This window comes from Suncus etruscus, chromosome 8 (assembly GCF_024139225.1).
Source record: "Suncus etruscus isolate mSunEtr1 chromosome 8, mSunEtr1.pri.cur, whole genome shotgun sequence".
In the NCBI taxonomy this organism is placed as follows: Eukaryota; Metazoa; Chordata; class Mammalia; order Eulipotyphla; family Soricidae; genus Suncus; species Suncus etruscus.
The window spans coordinates 13,558,258-13,575,352 of NC_064855.1; the positions used below are offsets into that span (position 1 = coordinate 13,558,258).

The window sequence follows — 17,095 nt, forward strand, 5'->3', positions numbered from 1 at the left end:
ATATGGAATGCCAGCAATTGAACCCGGGTCTGTCCTAGGTTGGCTGCATGCAAGACAATGCCCTACTGCAGTGCTATCTCTCTGGCCCCCCAGTTTTTAATTTCAATATTAATTTGTATGCTAACACCTGAGAAGCAGTAACTAGCTTCTAGTTACTAGCTATTACTAGCTGTTAGCTGGTCAGGAAGATCAAAACTGTGTTTATTTGGGGGCAGGTGGTGCTCAGAAGTGACTCCTGGCAGTGCTCAGGGGACTAGATTATAACAAGGATTGGTGGGATGCTAGGCAAGGCCTTAACCCTGTACTTTCTCTCTCTGGACTTCAACATTCTATTTCATTAACTCCTCTTCCTGGACTGAGACAGCTCAGTGGGCTGAGAGCATGAGTCACAGTTTCAGTCTCCAGCAAACCAGTGTGAGTTTAACCCCCACGCACAGAGAAAGGAGTGGTCCCCAAGCACCTTCGAGTGAGGTGTGTTTTTCTGGATTGACTTAAACAGTATGTTTAAGTGTGATCCATAAGCAAAACAAACAAGCACTCTTCTTTGGAGCACCTTAGACACTACTGTTTCCTTTTCCAAACAACTATGCATAGTACACAAAGAACAATCGAAGCTCTACAGGCCTTCTCCTGAGCAGCCTAGTCATAATGCTTGGAAGCTTAAAGCGCATACATAAAAAGAAAGAAAAAAAGAAAGTCCAACCCTCCTGAGATGTCTCAGTCCTCTGAGGAGGTGGAGGCTGAGGCAGAAAAAGAAAGGCAAGGAGCGGGAAAGCGCATAGTTAGATCTAAAGACAAAGATTCTGCACTCAACTTTTACACTGACCAGAGTACAATTTTCAGATATTTACAGTGGAGGAAAAAAAAAGAAACATAAAAACAATTTCTTTAGACACCTTTCTTTTCATTCATGCCAAAGAATTTTAACTATTGTTATGTAGTGAAAAACATAAAAATAGAAGGGGCCGGAGAGATATCATGGAGGTAAGGCGTTTGCTTTTCATGCAGAAGGCCATTGGTTCGAATCCCGGTGTCCCATATGGTCCCCCGTGCCTGCCAGGAGCAATTTCTGTGTGTGGAGCCAGGAGTAACCCTTGAGCAATGCCACGTGTGACCCAAACACACACACACACACACACACAAAAAAAAAAAAAAATAGAAGAAATTTGTGAGGGGAGCTTTCAGTGGTCTTGGTAGGTAGGCAGGTAAGCACAATCTGCTCAAAGAGAAACTCAGTGCACCTGTTCTCCGGCCCCATCAGCACATTATTCCATGAATGAACAATGAGATCCCAAGAAAAGGAGACAGAATAATAAGGACAACAGACCTGGCGATCACCAATTTTCTCCGCTCCTCGGTGGTATATGGCTGCAGAAGTGGAATTCCTAACAACCTCACTTCTTCGAGTTTGGGGAATGAATTTAGTTTGTCAATGTCTTCCCAGGATTGCAGACCTAATTTGAGAAAAGTACTATTGAAGTCAATCCAGAAAAACACACCAATAAGATAAACAGAGCAAATAAGTACTTCAACTAGTCATTTCTTAAATGTTACATGATCACAACTAGTCAAAGAGTCTTTAATGTTCACCAAAAAAGATAAAGAGATAAAGAGAAAAAAAGCACAGAACCTTGATGTGCTCTGTGCTATTCCTGTGACCCACTGTAAGAGGGGCTTTATTCTCCAGTCTCCCCACACCTGTTGATCCTTTCCACACTGGGCTTAAAAAAAGAGTGTACCTTACTAGTTAGTGGTTTTAATAAGCTAAACATGTAATATGATTAGGAAACAAAACAAGATGGCATCAACTCCTCTACCAATTTCAAACCAATTAAGTGTACCTGATTAACAGAGTTGACAATGTCACAGAGTGAAATTTTTTCATAGCAAACTCTAAATTAAGACAAGATGAATAGAATCAGGAACTACATATTATTTCTTTCATACCATCTGCACTTTTGGAATAGGGAGATGAGGCTCAAAATTTAAAACAAAACAACATTCAAACAAACCCCCTTAGAATTCAAACAAAATTCTTGCTATGACTAAGCAAACAGCATGTCCAAGCCAGCACTTGGTACTCTTTTTTTTTTTTTTTTTGCAGTTGGTACTCTTGAGAAAAGATCCCTCTAACTAAGATGAAGTGGCTTTATTTAATCACACATTAAACCCATTCCAGAAAACGGTGTGCCCCTTGCATGAATTCATCCAGATGGATAAAACTGAATGACAAATCAGCAAGTTGTTTCACTTACATGGGAAATACAATTTAAAGCAAATAAATTGACAAAAATAAATACAACTCTTGTTCTGGGTGTAAACTACGGTGATGATTAGAGGGAAAAGGAAATGGTGGAGGAATGGGGAGGGTGGCTGAGATGATATCGAGATGAACCATAACTTTAGGGGCATTTCTCCCAAACAGAGGTGGAAGGCTCTACCCTGACATCCTGGAAAACATAAATCAATCAAATTTGTTTAAAGACAAGGGAAAGTGTACTCTATAAACAAATATTTCTTCTTTTTTTTTATAGACTGGGAACAGTCTCTCCTGTGACACAATCAGAATCAAAGATAGAACACATTTACATAGAAATACTTGAAAACAAAAAAGAGCATTTCCTAGGCATGTTCATGGGCTTCCTTAATCCAAATCCAAACAAGACAGTCCACCAGGGGTCCTCAAACTTTTTAAACAGGGGGCCAGTTCACTGTCCCTCAGACCATTGGAGGGTCTGACTATAGTAAAAACAAAACTTAAGAACGAATTCTTATGCACACTGCATATATCTTATTTTGCAATGAAGAAATAAAACAGATACAAATACAATATGTAGCCCATGGGCCATAGTTTGAGGACCACTGGTGTAATTCTCTATTCATTTTCACATTGTTTTTTACTTTCTTACCCAATGATTTCATGGGCTCCTTCCATAGCCTGACTCCCTCAATATATGAAATATAAATATGTCATTAGATAATTATCAAAGCATTTCTAAAAAAACGCCCTAAATCAAGACGACCAAAAGGCACCTGAACAGCGCTCCAGCAAACGTGACCCGTGAGACCAGGGCCGAGGTCTGGGAGGAAAGGGCTTGGGCAGTGTGTCCGGCACTACATGGTCAGCAAGTAAGCTGCACCTCACCTGACTTGTGGAGGCTGATGGAGCGCAGATTGGGGAACAGCCTGGCCAGTGAGTCATCAGGCTCCTCGATAGCACTCACATGGTTGTTGGCCAGAACGAGGGTGTCCAGGGACGGGAACATGGCTCCCAGCTTCCGTATCTCTGTCCAGTCTTGGAGGTTGTTGTCCGTTATATGGAGAAGCTTGAGAGAATGACAGCAAATGGAAGGACAAGACACTGTTTCATAGTCGTTAAGGCACAGGAAGAGCTCCTCTAAACTGCAGAAACAAGGGAGACACTGTGTTATTTCCAGTAGGTCCTCTTTCATTTGCACCTCTTCTCCGTCATTTAATAAAGGGTCTTCCCAATGTGAGACTTCTTGGTAGGGCAGAAAACAATAAAGGTTTCCTTCTAAAGCTCAGACATAGCTAGGAAGACAATGCCCAGCATTGGCAGAACAGCAGAGAAGAAACGTATTACATGCGTAAATAATTGAGTGCTAGGTTACTGGACTGGTACAATGATATTTCATACAGTAGTGGGCTTGAATTTAGAATCAATTCGACAGAGGCCTGGCCTTGGAGGAAGAGAGATTCTGCCTGACATAAGAGGATAGAAATCATTTCCAGAAACGGTATCAATAAAGGCTGTGAGGTAGACCTGACCATCACTACCTACAGACCATCTACCTTGGGTCAGGCTCCATGTTCAGTGCACTATAGATAACTCTATTTCTGTGAGATATAGAATTTATGGGTCAGGACACAGAACTGACAGAAATGGACTTATCAAGGTCAGATGGTTGATGTCAAAGTGGGATTTAAAAGCTCATTCTATGTCATGCTAGATGCTGAATGCAGCACAGAAATCAATCTCATGAGGGTGAAAATGAGATGCTCAGATGGAAAAATAAGAGCAGATTCCCAGAGGTTTTGTTAATTTCCATATTCAAATGATTAAAAAAACCTGCTTTCATGTATTTCTTTGTTTCCTTTGGACACTTATGTACATATACAAAGATAGAAAAAATACCATTAACAATGGATCTCTAAACTGATCAAGAAAAGCAGAAATTCTTGCTTAAGTTATTAGAAAATAATACAGGTCCATTTTCTCATCAGGACAAGTAGGCACTTAATTATCTCAGTGTTAATGTACTTTAGAGATACTCTGATATATTTTTTTCTCCTAAAGAAAAGAACTCAGGCAAAACCCTAAAATCAGGTAATCAGAAGATTAAGATGGGGAAAGGTTGGGCTGATTATGAACGACCAATGCTTCTCAGGGGTATCTTCTAGCCAAAGGATGACATATCCCATGTCCTGGGGTACTCAACGCACATGCCGGTGAAAATGGTACTGGTTTACCCTCACACCCTCATTCTAATGACTTCATTTTTCTAACCTCAGTCTCCATTCAATCTGCAGTTCTAGTGTTTCTGAGATGGGAGATCAGCAGTAACTCTAGGTACTAATACAGACGGCCACATAACTCCCGCTCCGTCATGCTTGCTGGGCTTACTCTGGTAACTCCTGCAGGATCGTGTGGACTGTGTCCCAAGAAGCTTTGCTGTTGTTGAGAACAAGTTTACGAACCCCAGAGAAGGACCCAGCACATGTTCTTTCTAAAACCGACAAATTCAGAGGGTTGGAACTCAAGTTTAGAAACTCCAACTGGGGAACATTTGACACAATTTTACTGACCTAGGAGGAAAAAAAAAAAGAAAAGCACATGAGGTAGTGATCAGAGTCATAAAATGACAGTTTTGTTTCCAGAAAGCCTACATGGGCCTCCGTGCATCGGACATTCAAAAGGAAGTTGTATCTAAGGGGTGGCATCCACAGAAGGGAAGTTGAATCCATCATTTCAATAAACCTTGGCAAATAACTTAATCTTCTGCTATGAAATGGGAACACCACAGAAATTTAATGGTATAAAGGAAAGATTTCCTACTTTCGCAAAGTTTTGATTCTGCTCTGATAGCCTCTTTGCTAAATGGAGAAAAGATCATTTAAATGACTTTTTAGGTTGCAAGTTTCTAAAGAGCTAAGATTGGATCGTGTAATTCTCTTTTGAGTGTCTCTTTTCTCACATTCTCAGCACATTAAGGCTAATTTAAAGTTTATTGAAGACCACCTGGTAGCAATCCAGGTGTTTAAAATTGACTACATAATCATAATCACTCAGCAAATAATTTCAGCTTGGATCCAAGACTTATTAAACTTTAAAATATATTTACTCAAAAACAAAAAGCACCCATCTTATCTAACCAAAGAGAAAACATGACCATAAACCTGCTGATTAAGCTAGCACCTTGGCAGACAAAAGTGAGGAAAGGCAATGAACTTTACTGTCTTGAACTATTTACTTGCTCTTTTTGTTTTTTGGGTTTTTTTTTGGGGGGGGGAAAGAGGCACCACACCTGGCGATGCTCAGGGATTACTTTTGGCTCTGTGCTGAAATATTACTCCTGACTGTGCTCGGGGGACCCCTATGGGGTGCTGGGAATCGAACCCAGGTCAGGTGCACCCTATCCCCTAAACTAAGGCTCCTGCCCCCACTTATTCTTCTTTTTGCTAAGGCCAGAATCACTAAGTTCTTAAAGCAATCTATAAGGCAACTAAATATCATCTTAATTTTTAATAAATGGGGACGCTCTAGCCCAGAGGCCTTAAATAATTTTACTATGGTCTCATAGTCACAAAATTCAAATAGCGATGAAAAAAATCAGAGCCACAACTGATTTACCGTAACTAATAAAATCATAAAAGAAAAAGAAAACAGAAAATATCTAGATTAAACAAGTATGAAATAAATACAAGGAGCACAGTAAATGAATTAAGTCTCATCTCAACAGCAATACTTTGGCAATAAGGTAAGGAAGTTAAGAAAAGGAGAACAAATAGTCAGCATCCATCAGCTTTGGAGAAAGAGGATTTCCAATAGATTCCAACAGTTTCTAGCTCAGTGGGTCCAAATGAGTTCTTTAACCTTTCCAAGTCACAATTTCCTCATTGAGAACACGGAAGAAAGACTAGCCACTTATTGTGTAACATTATTGGTACTCTTATCCTAGTGATGGGTCTATCTTTAGAAAGGACTTCTCTATTTACCAATAGAATATAAACTCGACAACAGCAGGACTAATGTTTACCTAGTTCCTTATTGCATAGTGAAAAACCTCACATTTATTAATTGGAAAATTTGTTTAATAAATGTACTATTATTAAGGTGACAGTCATAACATGCATAACATACTACCTCAACCCTGGCAACTCAGAATTATAGGTAGAATTTTTTTTTTAGAAACTATGCTGACTCCTAGAATCTACCATAAACTATTGAACAGAATTTCTTAAGGGGGGGGATAAGCTTTATGACTGGGACTTGGGACATCAGCTTTCTTTCAGAGCTCCAAAATAACAAATGACCAAAGTCTGCAGGATTGGGATTCATCTGAAGAACAATCTGTCTTCCACGACACCTGCTGTGAGCTCACCCAGGACCTCTAAAAGGAAGGGGAAAGAGACTGGTTCCAAGATGGGTCAAAGAAGGTAGGTGGGGGAGTGCTGGCGGTCTCCTATTTCAGCTACTGTATACCCTGGCCCTTCCTCAGATACACATGGGAAAAGGGGGGGCTATCTCTTATCTCTTAGAGAAAACACACCGGGCTCTTCACATATGCCCCTGCTTGATCCCTTTTGTGAAGAAACCAGCATTTAGTCGATAATCTGGCTTGGTTTTGGAGGTCAGTGTGTGGCTATGACACAGTCAACAATTCATGAAAGAACCAGCTCCCTATTATGCTACCTGGATGGCTCAGGAGGTGGAGATCTTCCGTAGAGATGATGATAACCAGCAACACCTGCCTCTTTTGTGGGCAAAGAAAACGAAAAAAGGATTCATGCTTTCACTAGCACATCAATCATATCTGCTAACTGTAGAACAGATGAAATAGATTACAACAAAACACAAACCAATCCTTTAATAGAGAGGGACAGACTGTAGGATGGAAAATTTAAGCATTTAAATTTTAAATTTCCTTTTAGAGGTCCTGGGTGAGCTCACACGCAGTGGTCCTCAAACTTTTTAAACAGGGGGCCAGTTCACTGTCCCTCAGACCGTTGAAGGACCTGACTATAGTGAAAATAAAAACTATGAACAAATTCCTATGCGCACTGCATATATCTTATTTTGAAGTGAAGAAACAAAACGAGAACAAATACAATATGTGGCCCGCGGGCCGTAGTTTGAAGACCCCTTTAAAACAATTCTGGGAAGAATTCCCAAGACAGACAAATATGTTATCTTCATAATCTGCATTTTCACTACTGCAGGAAAATGCAGACTTAAAAAAGTCACTCACTGGACTAGACTAGACAGATAAAGTTGGACTACAGCTTATAAACTCTAACAGGACAAATTCCATGTAGTCGAAGTGTTTTCTTTAAAGGGCTGAAATGAAAAGGGATTGTTGGTCAAACTCAAATTAACCCCAAGATTCTAGAAAGGGAGACTAGAGAAAGCTCACGGAGTGAATAAGTGCTCGGAATCCAGGTTTGGTACCCGGCACATGGTCCCCAGAGCACTGCCATGAGGGGCCCAGCCCTCAACCCCCCAAAAAATCCCAGAGAAGATAATAGTCATTACAGAAGGGACATTTCCTTCTAACAGGAAAATGTCCTAAAGGTCACCTGCACACGGTGACCTTCAGGGGTATCAGGGCAGTAGGAAGCCCTTTATAACTCTGAGAAAGGAAACTACAGGGAGTGAAGGGGGGGTTGGTGGTGGGTCCCACATACAAACTCATTGCTCATAGGGACCCTCGACTCAGGTTTCTTAAGGAAGAATCTCCAGGGTTGTTTTTTTCCCTTTGATTTTTTAAAAATAAATATTTAATTGAATAACTGAGATACACAGTTACAGTTATTCATGATTGAATCTCAGTCATACAATGTCTAACATACTTCACCAGTGCAAATTCTGCCACCAATGCCCCCAGGTTCCCTCCTGCTTTCTCCCCTGACCCCCCCCCCCCAACAAACTTTCTCTTCTTCCCTTCTGTCTCCCTTTCCTCCCTCCTCATCCTCCTCTCCTCTCCTCTTCTCCCCCTCCTCTCTTTTTGAGATACTGTGGTTTGCAATATGGTAACTCAAATGGTATCTTGCATATCACTTTATCTCCCTTCAAAACCCAGTTCTTGTCCAGAGTGATAGTTTCCAACTATCACTGTCACGGTGTCCCTTCCCTGCCCTAACTGCACTCCCCAGTTCTAAGAAAATGGGTAAGGGCTCAAAGATAACAATCTGTAAGTCACACCCAAGCTGTTCCCTACTTCGCTTGAGCAGTCCTTCTCCCCTCTCCAATACTTGGTTAATTTCTTTTGTAAGTGATTTTGAGAAGGGGAGGTGATTTAAAAGAAGGAGATACTCTGGGAAAGGGCAGAAAAAACACCAACTGAGCAAAACTCCAAGTCAAACATTTAAAAATAGCAACATTTTTTATACACAGAAATTCCCAATTTACAGGACAAAGACAAATCTTTGCCTCCTCCCAAACAAAAACACAACTCCCTCTCCTATTTATCTTTATCTCCAGATATCAGATGGTACTTTAAAATGCAAAATATTAGTTAGAACTCATTAGAGACTTCTCAAAGAACTAAAGAACTGTACTTTTTTTTTTAGTGCTTTGTTATAGAAAACACTTAAGTTCATAGCACGTAAAATAAATTAGTTAACCCCAGCAGGGACAAATGACTGGTTTGGTAGTCAGCAATTGGGATATAATGGGACTGAAATGTCATGTATGAAACCATAGCCTGGGGTCAGTGATACTACAGTGGGTAAAGCACTTGCCTTTAAGCAGCTGACCCAGGACTGATCTCTGAACCCAGAGCCAAGAATAAGCCCCCTGCTTTTAAGAACTGTTGGGCATAGCCCAAACACCACCATGTGACTCCAGTCCCCCAAAAGACAAAGTCCCCACGTTCTGCATCAGCTTCTAGTAAGACAGTTGTTGAATAAGCAAGAGCAGAGAGGAACAGGGGCTGCTAAGAATCAGTCAGAGGAGCTGCTTCTCAGAAAACAGCAACCTGGGCAAGTAAGTGTTGGGCACATAGGAAGGGGCCAGAAAGACAGTAGATGAAAAAGCAGTAAACTCAGAAAGAGTAAAATCAAGAAAGTTTTTCACATTAAGAGTTAATCCTGTGCTTCGAAAAAAACAAAAACAAAAACAAAAAAAACTAAAGATGGAACAACAGCTCCAGAAAGAGCAAAGGACCATATGTGGGCCAAGCTGAGTGAGCTCAGAACAGCAACCCAAGGACTTCAAGCACATCCCGATCACCCTGTATTGATTCAAAGGCGTCTGGTGGCACTGCAGAAGACAGGAAGTGCAATAAAACTAGAACCAAACCAGAGACAGGAAAACTCATTAAGATTTGTCACTAGTCCAAGAAATAAATAAGAACTCTCATTTTAAGCAGGAGAAATGATCACATACCAAGAACTATTTTTCCTTATTCACTTTTTTTTTTTTTTTAATTTCTGGGCCAGGTTATTCCTGGCTCTGTGCTCAAGAAATCACTCCTGGCAGGTACAGGGATGGGGGATACCGGGGATCAAACCAAGGTCCATGCTGGGTTGGCTGTGTGCAAGGCAAAAGCCTTATTGCTTTGCTATCATTCCAGCCCCCACTTATTTATTTTTTGAGTTTTGGGGCCATACCTGGTAGTACTCAGGAGTTTCTACTGGTGGTGGCTTGGGGACTTTATGTGGTGCCCGGGAGTGAACTGGTTCTGGCCACACACAAAGTACTTTCACGATCCCTGTGCTAGCTCGTCAGCCTTTTCTCCCTTATTTTAATTTGTTTTGTTTAGGGGCCACACTTGGCTGTGTTCAGGGCATACATCTAGTTCTGCACTTAGTGAGCTCGGGGGGCCATATAGAGTGCTAAGGATCAAACCTCAGTTGCCCACATGCAAGGGCAAGCACTACCTGCTATATTATCCAGTCAGATTTTTCCTTATTTTTAAAGTAACTTATCCAGGTAAAGTTACATAAGGTAACATTACGTATGTAAGGTACATGTACATAAGATATAAGAATAAGAAGGGCAGTTGCAGTGAAAGTACAGCAAGTAGGGAGCTTACCTTGCATACAGCTAACCCTGGTTTAAGCCCTGGCATCACATATGGTCCCTGAACCAGATAGGAGTATGTCCTTAGCACAGAATTAGGAATAAGTCCTGAGCACCGCTAGGTGTGGGCTCTCCAACTGCTCCAAAAGAGAGGATATACTGTAACACCTTGGTTTAGAGTTACTTACTCTAAGGGTCAAGTTAATCAGTTCTGTCAAACCACTAACAAGACTTAATAATATAAGAAAAAGATCTAAAGGTTGAGAATACATTTCAGAAACAAGAACATCTGTGTAAGTGTCCTTTTCGTTCAAGCATTTGATGTGAACCTGCAGTACCCAGTTGCTCCAGTGGGTGAGCTGAGCTGTAAAACAGCAGCAAAGTCAATGCACAGGCAGGCCTAAACCTCTGTAGTCTCACTTGCCTCTTGATGGTTGGCATGAACTTCATCTGTGCCTTCACATTGATCGAAAACAAATTAGCGAAAACAAAGCTAACTGAAAAATCACCAAAGAGGCAACTGAAGCAGCCAATCACTCATCTTGAGACATGTGCACAGCATGACTCTCAGACGAGGCCCAGCAGAGCACTTACAGTGCCAAAGGCGTCACCCGGATGCATGTAGTGGTATAAAAAACTTTACCTCCTGCCAGTCTTCCAGTTTGTTGTCAGAGAGATCTAGCTCTGACACATGAGCACAGAAGGCAGCGATTTCTGTCTCGTCTCCGGCACAGGTTATTCCACAGCTGTTCAACACCAGTACACTTGGGAGGTTGAGGCGATCTGAAAGGATGGGAAATAATAGGACACTTGCCATACCAGTCTCATTCTCATCTTTACAGACACTCAGCCATAAGAGTCAAAAATCAAAGTGTGAGCATTAGATGAGGTCCTGGACAGTAGGGGGCACGACAGGACCCAAGGTTGCCAAATCCGAAAGGGAGGCAGCCAAACACAAGCCAGGGGAGGTGAAATTCTGGCTATGGAGAGATTTATCTCCTGGCACCACAGTTTATCTCAATTTCTAACATGCTAGCCGCCATCTACACTGCACCCCACAGAGCAGAGCAGCATTCTGATCTAGAACCTTCCTTCCAAAGAGTTCTAAAGGGTCGATCCAGATAGCAACAACTTTCTGTCTGATGTAATTTTCACCTTTCTCCTGCTTATGTAAACTATCTTAAACCAGATATGGATCATCTATTGCTAAAATTAACGACTGCTCTTAAGGAATCTTTCTCACTTAAGTGAATCCATTTAATCCACCTTTGAGGACTGGAGAGGAAGAACAGGGGTTAAGGTGCTAGCTTTGCATGCAAACCCTGGTATGGTTCTGTGAACACTGCAGAAGAGACCCCTGAGCAAAGAGCAGCCTGAGAACCACACTGTGTGCGGCCCAAACCCAAAATATACACATTTCTCTTGTACATATCACTCATTTTCATTTCTTATTCACGTAAAACTTGTCCCTTTAAAAGCCTATATTTTTTGGCTGAAGTGATAATAACATGAGTAGGGTGTTTGCCTTACATGTGGCCAACCTGGTTTCAATTCCTAGCATTCCATATAATCTCCTGAATGCACCCGGAGTGACCCCTGAGCACAGAGCAAGGAGTCAGCCTTGAGCATAACCAATGTGCTCACCCCCAGGAAAAAAGATTAGACTTTTAAAAATGTTTTTGTAATAGAATAATAGAAGAAAGGTTTATTATTCCTATTATAGTTTGGGGAACAGCAGGGGAAAAGATTAGACTTTTAAAAATGCTTTTGTAATAAATAATAGAAGAAAGATTTCTTATTCCAATTATAGTTTAGGGAACAGTCGACAATACTATTAATGATAAGGTTTGACGTAGTACGTCAAACCTTATCATTAATAGTATTGTATATATATATATATATATATATATATATATATATATATATATATATATATAGTGTCGGTCACACCCGACAGCACTCAGGGGTTACTCCTGGCTCTGCGCTCAGAGGTTGCTCCTGGCAGGCTCGGGGGGACCATATGGGATGCCAGGATTCAAACTGGGGTCCGTCCTGTGTTGGCTGCGTGCAAGGCAAATGCCTTGCCACTGTGTTATCACTCTGACCCTTTGATGTACAATTATTGCACACCACCACCACCAAAGTGCCCGAGACCCTCTACCAGTGTGCATGTTACTTACTTCCTGCCTGTCTTTTCACTCTATGGGAGAATGTTTCAGTCTTATGAAACTATCTGGTGCATATGGTCAAACTGGGGTAGTCGAGTTACTGTCTAATTCAAAAACACTCATGTTGGGTTTGGGGAAATGTTCATGGGGTTGCGATGCAGGCTTTTGATTCAAGGCGCCACCTGATCCTCCAAGCACCAAGCCAAGAAGAGCTCCCAGAGCAATTCCAGGCATGTGCCCCCCCCCCAAAAAAAAACCCCACAAAACACATGTCATTAAAATCATTTATACTAACTAATAAAAATAATAAGCATGAAAATTCAATCATTTGTTTCCTATTTGTATATCAGCAAGGACACTCAAAGGTGATATTTTATTAATGGAGGCCTCAGATAACATGATTTTTCAATTCAGTACTTTTCAGTGTTCAATTTCTCAGAAAGGGAAGCAACTCTGAAAAAAAGAAAAAACCAAATCACCAAGTAAGAAATTCAACTCTTTCTGCTATTCTGGTTTATATGGAGTGACACGACAGTCCATTATCTTTGGATACAAGTACTAAAACACTGTTAAATCATTAATGCTTTGAGGTTACAAAGAACAACTTCCAAGAATGGTTCATAGTTGGGGCCAGCTGGAATGTAAGGGAAAGGCCACTGTGCTCTCATTTTTGAATGAAAGACTTTCCTCTTCCCCACTATCCCTCCTAGAATGTCTCTAGAATCTCCTGAATCAAATTCTGCATTCTTCAAGGCTGTTCAGATCCCACGGCTTTGGATGCTTCTGATCATATTAATGAACTGTTCTAAATTTCCTTTCTCATTACGTGCCATTCATTGAATCAACGAAAATGACCTGTGTCTATCGTTGTAAATGTAAGCATCATGTATCAATTAGGATGGAAGGTCCTTGGAGTATCGACTAAACTTGTACTATCTTGCCCCTTTCCCTGAAAGAACATGCATTTGATAAGCTATTACTCAAATATTGTTATCCTCTGAGTACAACAAAAGTGACCCTTTGCTAATCTGGAGGAAAACTAGATTTGCAAGTTAAAAAAATAAAGACCCTGTTGGCACAGCAGGTAGAACATCTGTCTTGCAAGCAGACAGCCAGTTCAATACCTAGCAGCTCATATGGTCCTCTGAACACCACCAGAAATGACACAAGCATAGAGCCAGAAGTAACTCCGAGTACCACCAGGTGTGACCCTCTCTCCCAAAAAGGAAAAAATAATAAAATGCTGAAATCATAATCAGCAATCTGATTCATCTTTCAAAACAATAAAATTCCATTGTAGAAATGGCTATATTCTTGTTTAATAGCCCAGGACAGTGCCAGAAATTTGTAAGGCACCATTTTTCTTACCTTTCATAGGTGAGCCCTGAGGTGTGGCTGGGACATGGACTCCCATCCCGGGACCACGGCGGTAAGGAAAGTTTTCAGGACTGTACTTTTCACATAACACTTGCATAAAACTCCTTCCGGCAGGACGATCCATCTTCTTTTAAAATTCTACAAGAAACCAATAAATCATCAGGATCATTTATCTATTCGCATACATATTCCCTGAGAACCAATCATTTACTACAGACATGGTCTGCATAGAGCAGGGGCATTACCCCCTAAACTTCCCTAGTGGTACCTTATAGCTGAAGGAAAGACACATATGGACACAATAGACAACAATATGGTTTAGCATATGAAACCTGCAGTGCACACTAAAAATGCACTTGGTAGGAGAGACAATACAAGGGTTAAGAAAAGAAGCCTGCTTTGTCATAGCCCACCCCACTTTAATTCATGGCTTTGGGACTAAAGTGGCCCCCAAGTACCACCAGAAGTGATTCTTGAGGACTACCAGTGTGACCCAAAACTACTCTACTCCCCTGCTAGAAAATATAAAGATATAAGATTGAGTGCTCGGGTGTGGCCCCCAAAAGAACAAACAAAAAAAAATGAGTGCTACAAGAAGGAAAATTTCTTAGTTTTGGATTATCAACAACAAGGTTCAGTGATCACTCCTGGAGAAATTTGAGGTACCATATGAAATGCTGAGGTCAGAACCCTGGCCAGTCATGTGCAAGGCAAATTCCCTACCAGCTCTACTACCCCTTTGGCCCAAGAAGGGAATAATTTCGAAGTAAATATAATGAGAGGACTTCTGGTTGAATCATGGGATTGATATGATCACAGGAAAAAGGACCAAAAAGGGGTTTTATTTTATTATGTTGTTTATATAAGCTAGTTACTTTCTCACCTATAATTGGCCTAAAATGTTCATCTTAGGTTCATAAAAAAATCTGAAAAAAACATGGAATAGTAGAAAAGTGAACTTTAAACATGGCCCCATTTCCTTGGTAACTTAGGGCTTGACTATTATCTGGGATTGTAACAACAGGCCTAGAGCACAAAATGAACAGTCACTGGGCAGATTGCGGAAGAAAAGCTCTGTGTACGAGTCCCTGGAAATTATTTCATACTGAGCCCCACACAAGTCACCTTGAACATACACACAGGAATCGTCATCTGAGAGTTTGAGGACAGAACCTGCCTCAGCAGATGGCGGTTTGTTCTGGACAGCAATGAGCAACACGAGGCTGTGGCCGCCTCCATCAAGCCCAACACTGATTGTGTCAGAGCTGCACTGGGTGAGCCTCGGGCGCTTCAGGAAGCTTCGGGAGGAAAGCATCTTTTTTCTCAGGAAACTTATCACCAGCAGCAGACACTACCGAGCAGGTGCTAAGCCACTAGTGACAGACACCAGGCTCTTATCAAAGACCTGTCTCAAGCAGAATGCCAACAGGATATTTCTGAAATGTTTAACAAAAAGTCAAAGAAGTTACACTGCTGTCTTCCAAACAATTGGCAGCTCAAAAGAACAGAAAGAGTGCGGGGAGGGTGCTGAAATGTCAGTGTCAAAATAACAGTCACTGAGTGGAAATAGTACATTGAAGCTGCAGGCTTCAGAGCCACGCGCCCTGGGATTCAAAAGCGACGTACTTCTACATCATTTGACTAGGAATGGAGATAGGTCTGCTTGCTGGTCTGATGAAAGGCAATCAAGTCAAATTAAGCTCTAGCAGGTAAGCCACAATTAAGTTTTCCTTATGTCCGATGCTGTTAACAATTTCTCCAAATAATCTTGAGCCTTTCTTTCCCTTTTTTTTCTTTCTTGATTTAATCGGCTATGCTCAAAAGCTCAGGGCTTACACCTGGCTGTGCTCACGCAGGGATCACTCCTGGCAGGCTCGGGGGACCACATGTAGTACTAAGGACCAAAACCAGGTCAGCTGCATACATGGCCTTATCTGTACTATCTTTCCAGTCGTTCTTGATTTATATTTTTCACACAAACCCCCAATATGTAGAAGAAATCCCAGGTATCCTTCATTGGTCATGTTCTAGTCTGCTGATATAGCTTTCCAGGAATATAGATAGTGGATATATTAGTATGCAAATTGAATTATAAGAGCAGGATTTGAAAAGTGGATCAGTGGCCTGATCACAGACTAGTGGGGCAATTTGAGGAAGAATAGTAGGCAGAAAAGAAAAACCAAAAACCAAACAGTAAAAAGGAAAGAGAAAATACAGAATGAAGACAGATCTATGACTGGATCCTTTCAAGGGACATTATGCGGGTAGAGAGGTAAAGCCTGACTTTTGGGCAAGAACAGGTGGCAAGTTAAACTATTTACTTTAAAACTCTTTTGAGCTGGTGCTTAAAGTCAGAGACAGAATCTTAGGTGATGCTGTTTGGCTCCATAATCAAGTGTCAAACCTCAATGGTCTTTCTTAGAGCCCAACTAGAATAGGCTTTTATAAAGTATTGGAGAAAGTCAGAACAAGTTAGCAAAAAAGGTGCTCATACATTTCTTCTGCCAGAGACTGTAATCAGAACAGGACATCAGTCACCTAAGTGTCACCTTCAAGTTGCTATGGAAAACACTCTGTACCATGTTCCCATCATGGGTGTGATCAGACACAGGAAACTTAACACAACAGAAGGCAGGATGTCCGCTTTGCCAGGCCCTTAGCTGGCAGGCCTACAAGATAGTCTTATACTGGAATGCAGTATAAGAATGTCTGCCTCAGAAACAACCTGTATAAAATGCCCTGTTTCTCATGATCTGAACACCACTAGCCTCATTCACAGTTTATCAAAATATACAAATATTATTCCAGGAAGACTCAAAGTATACATTTTAAATCTTATAAAAATAAATTTATCTTTTTATGCATATGCACAGTCTACTTTTAGAGGATGAAATAAAATTGGTATCTCTGACTGACTTGAGAGGAAAATACTGAGTTATAGAAAGTTTGCCTTTTTTAACTCGTCACTCCTCTGAATCACCTGAACTTGCCAAATAAATACATGCATCATGCTTTTGAATATGTTATCTTTTCCAAATATAAAATACTTAAGTGATATATCTTAGAATCATCTAAGAATCTAAGTTTATATAAAATTTTCCTCATCAGCTTTTTTTTTTTTTTTTTTTGGTTTTTGGGCCACACCCGGCATTGCTCAGGGGTTACTCCTGGCTGTCTGCTCAGAAATAGCTCCTGGCAGGCACGGGGGACCATATGGGACACCGGGATTCGAACCAACCACCTTTGGTTCTGGATCGGCTGCTTGCAAGGCAAACGCCACTGTGCT

General features: G+C 41.1%; 1 protein-coding gene across 1 annotated transcript in view; it reads right to left on the reverse strand.

The window, feature by feature from the left end:
• TBCEL (tubulin folding cofactor E like) overlaps positions 1-17,095 on the reverse strand; it is a 56,778-nt gene that overhangs the window by 19,521 nt on the left and 20,162 nt on the right. Inside the window, exons 2-6 of the mRNA XM_049777938.1 lie at positions 13,801-13,947; positions 10,908-11,047; positions 4,646-4,827; positions 3,146-3,402; positions 1,328-1,454 (exon numbers count right to left, since the gene is read on the reverse strand). Of these exons, the coding sequence (XP_049633895.1) occupies positions 1,328-1,454; positions 3,146-3,402; positions 4,646-4,827; positions 10,908-11,047; positions 13,801-13,933 (839 nt within the window). The 5' untranslated portion in view covers positions 13,934-13,947. The remainder of the gene's footprint in view (positions 1-1,327; positions 1,455-3,145; positions 3,403-4,645; positions 4,828-10,907; positions 11,048-13,800; positions 13,948-17,095) is intronic.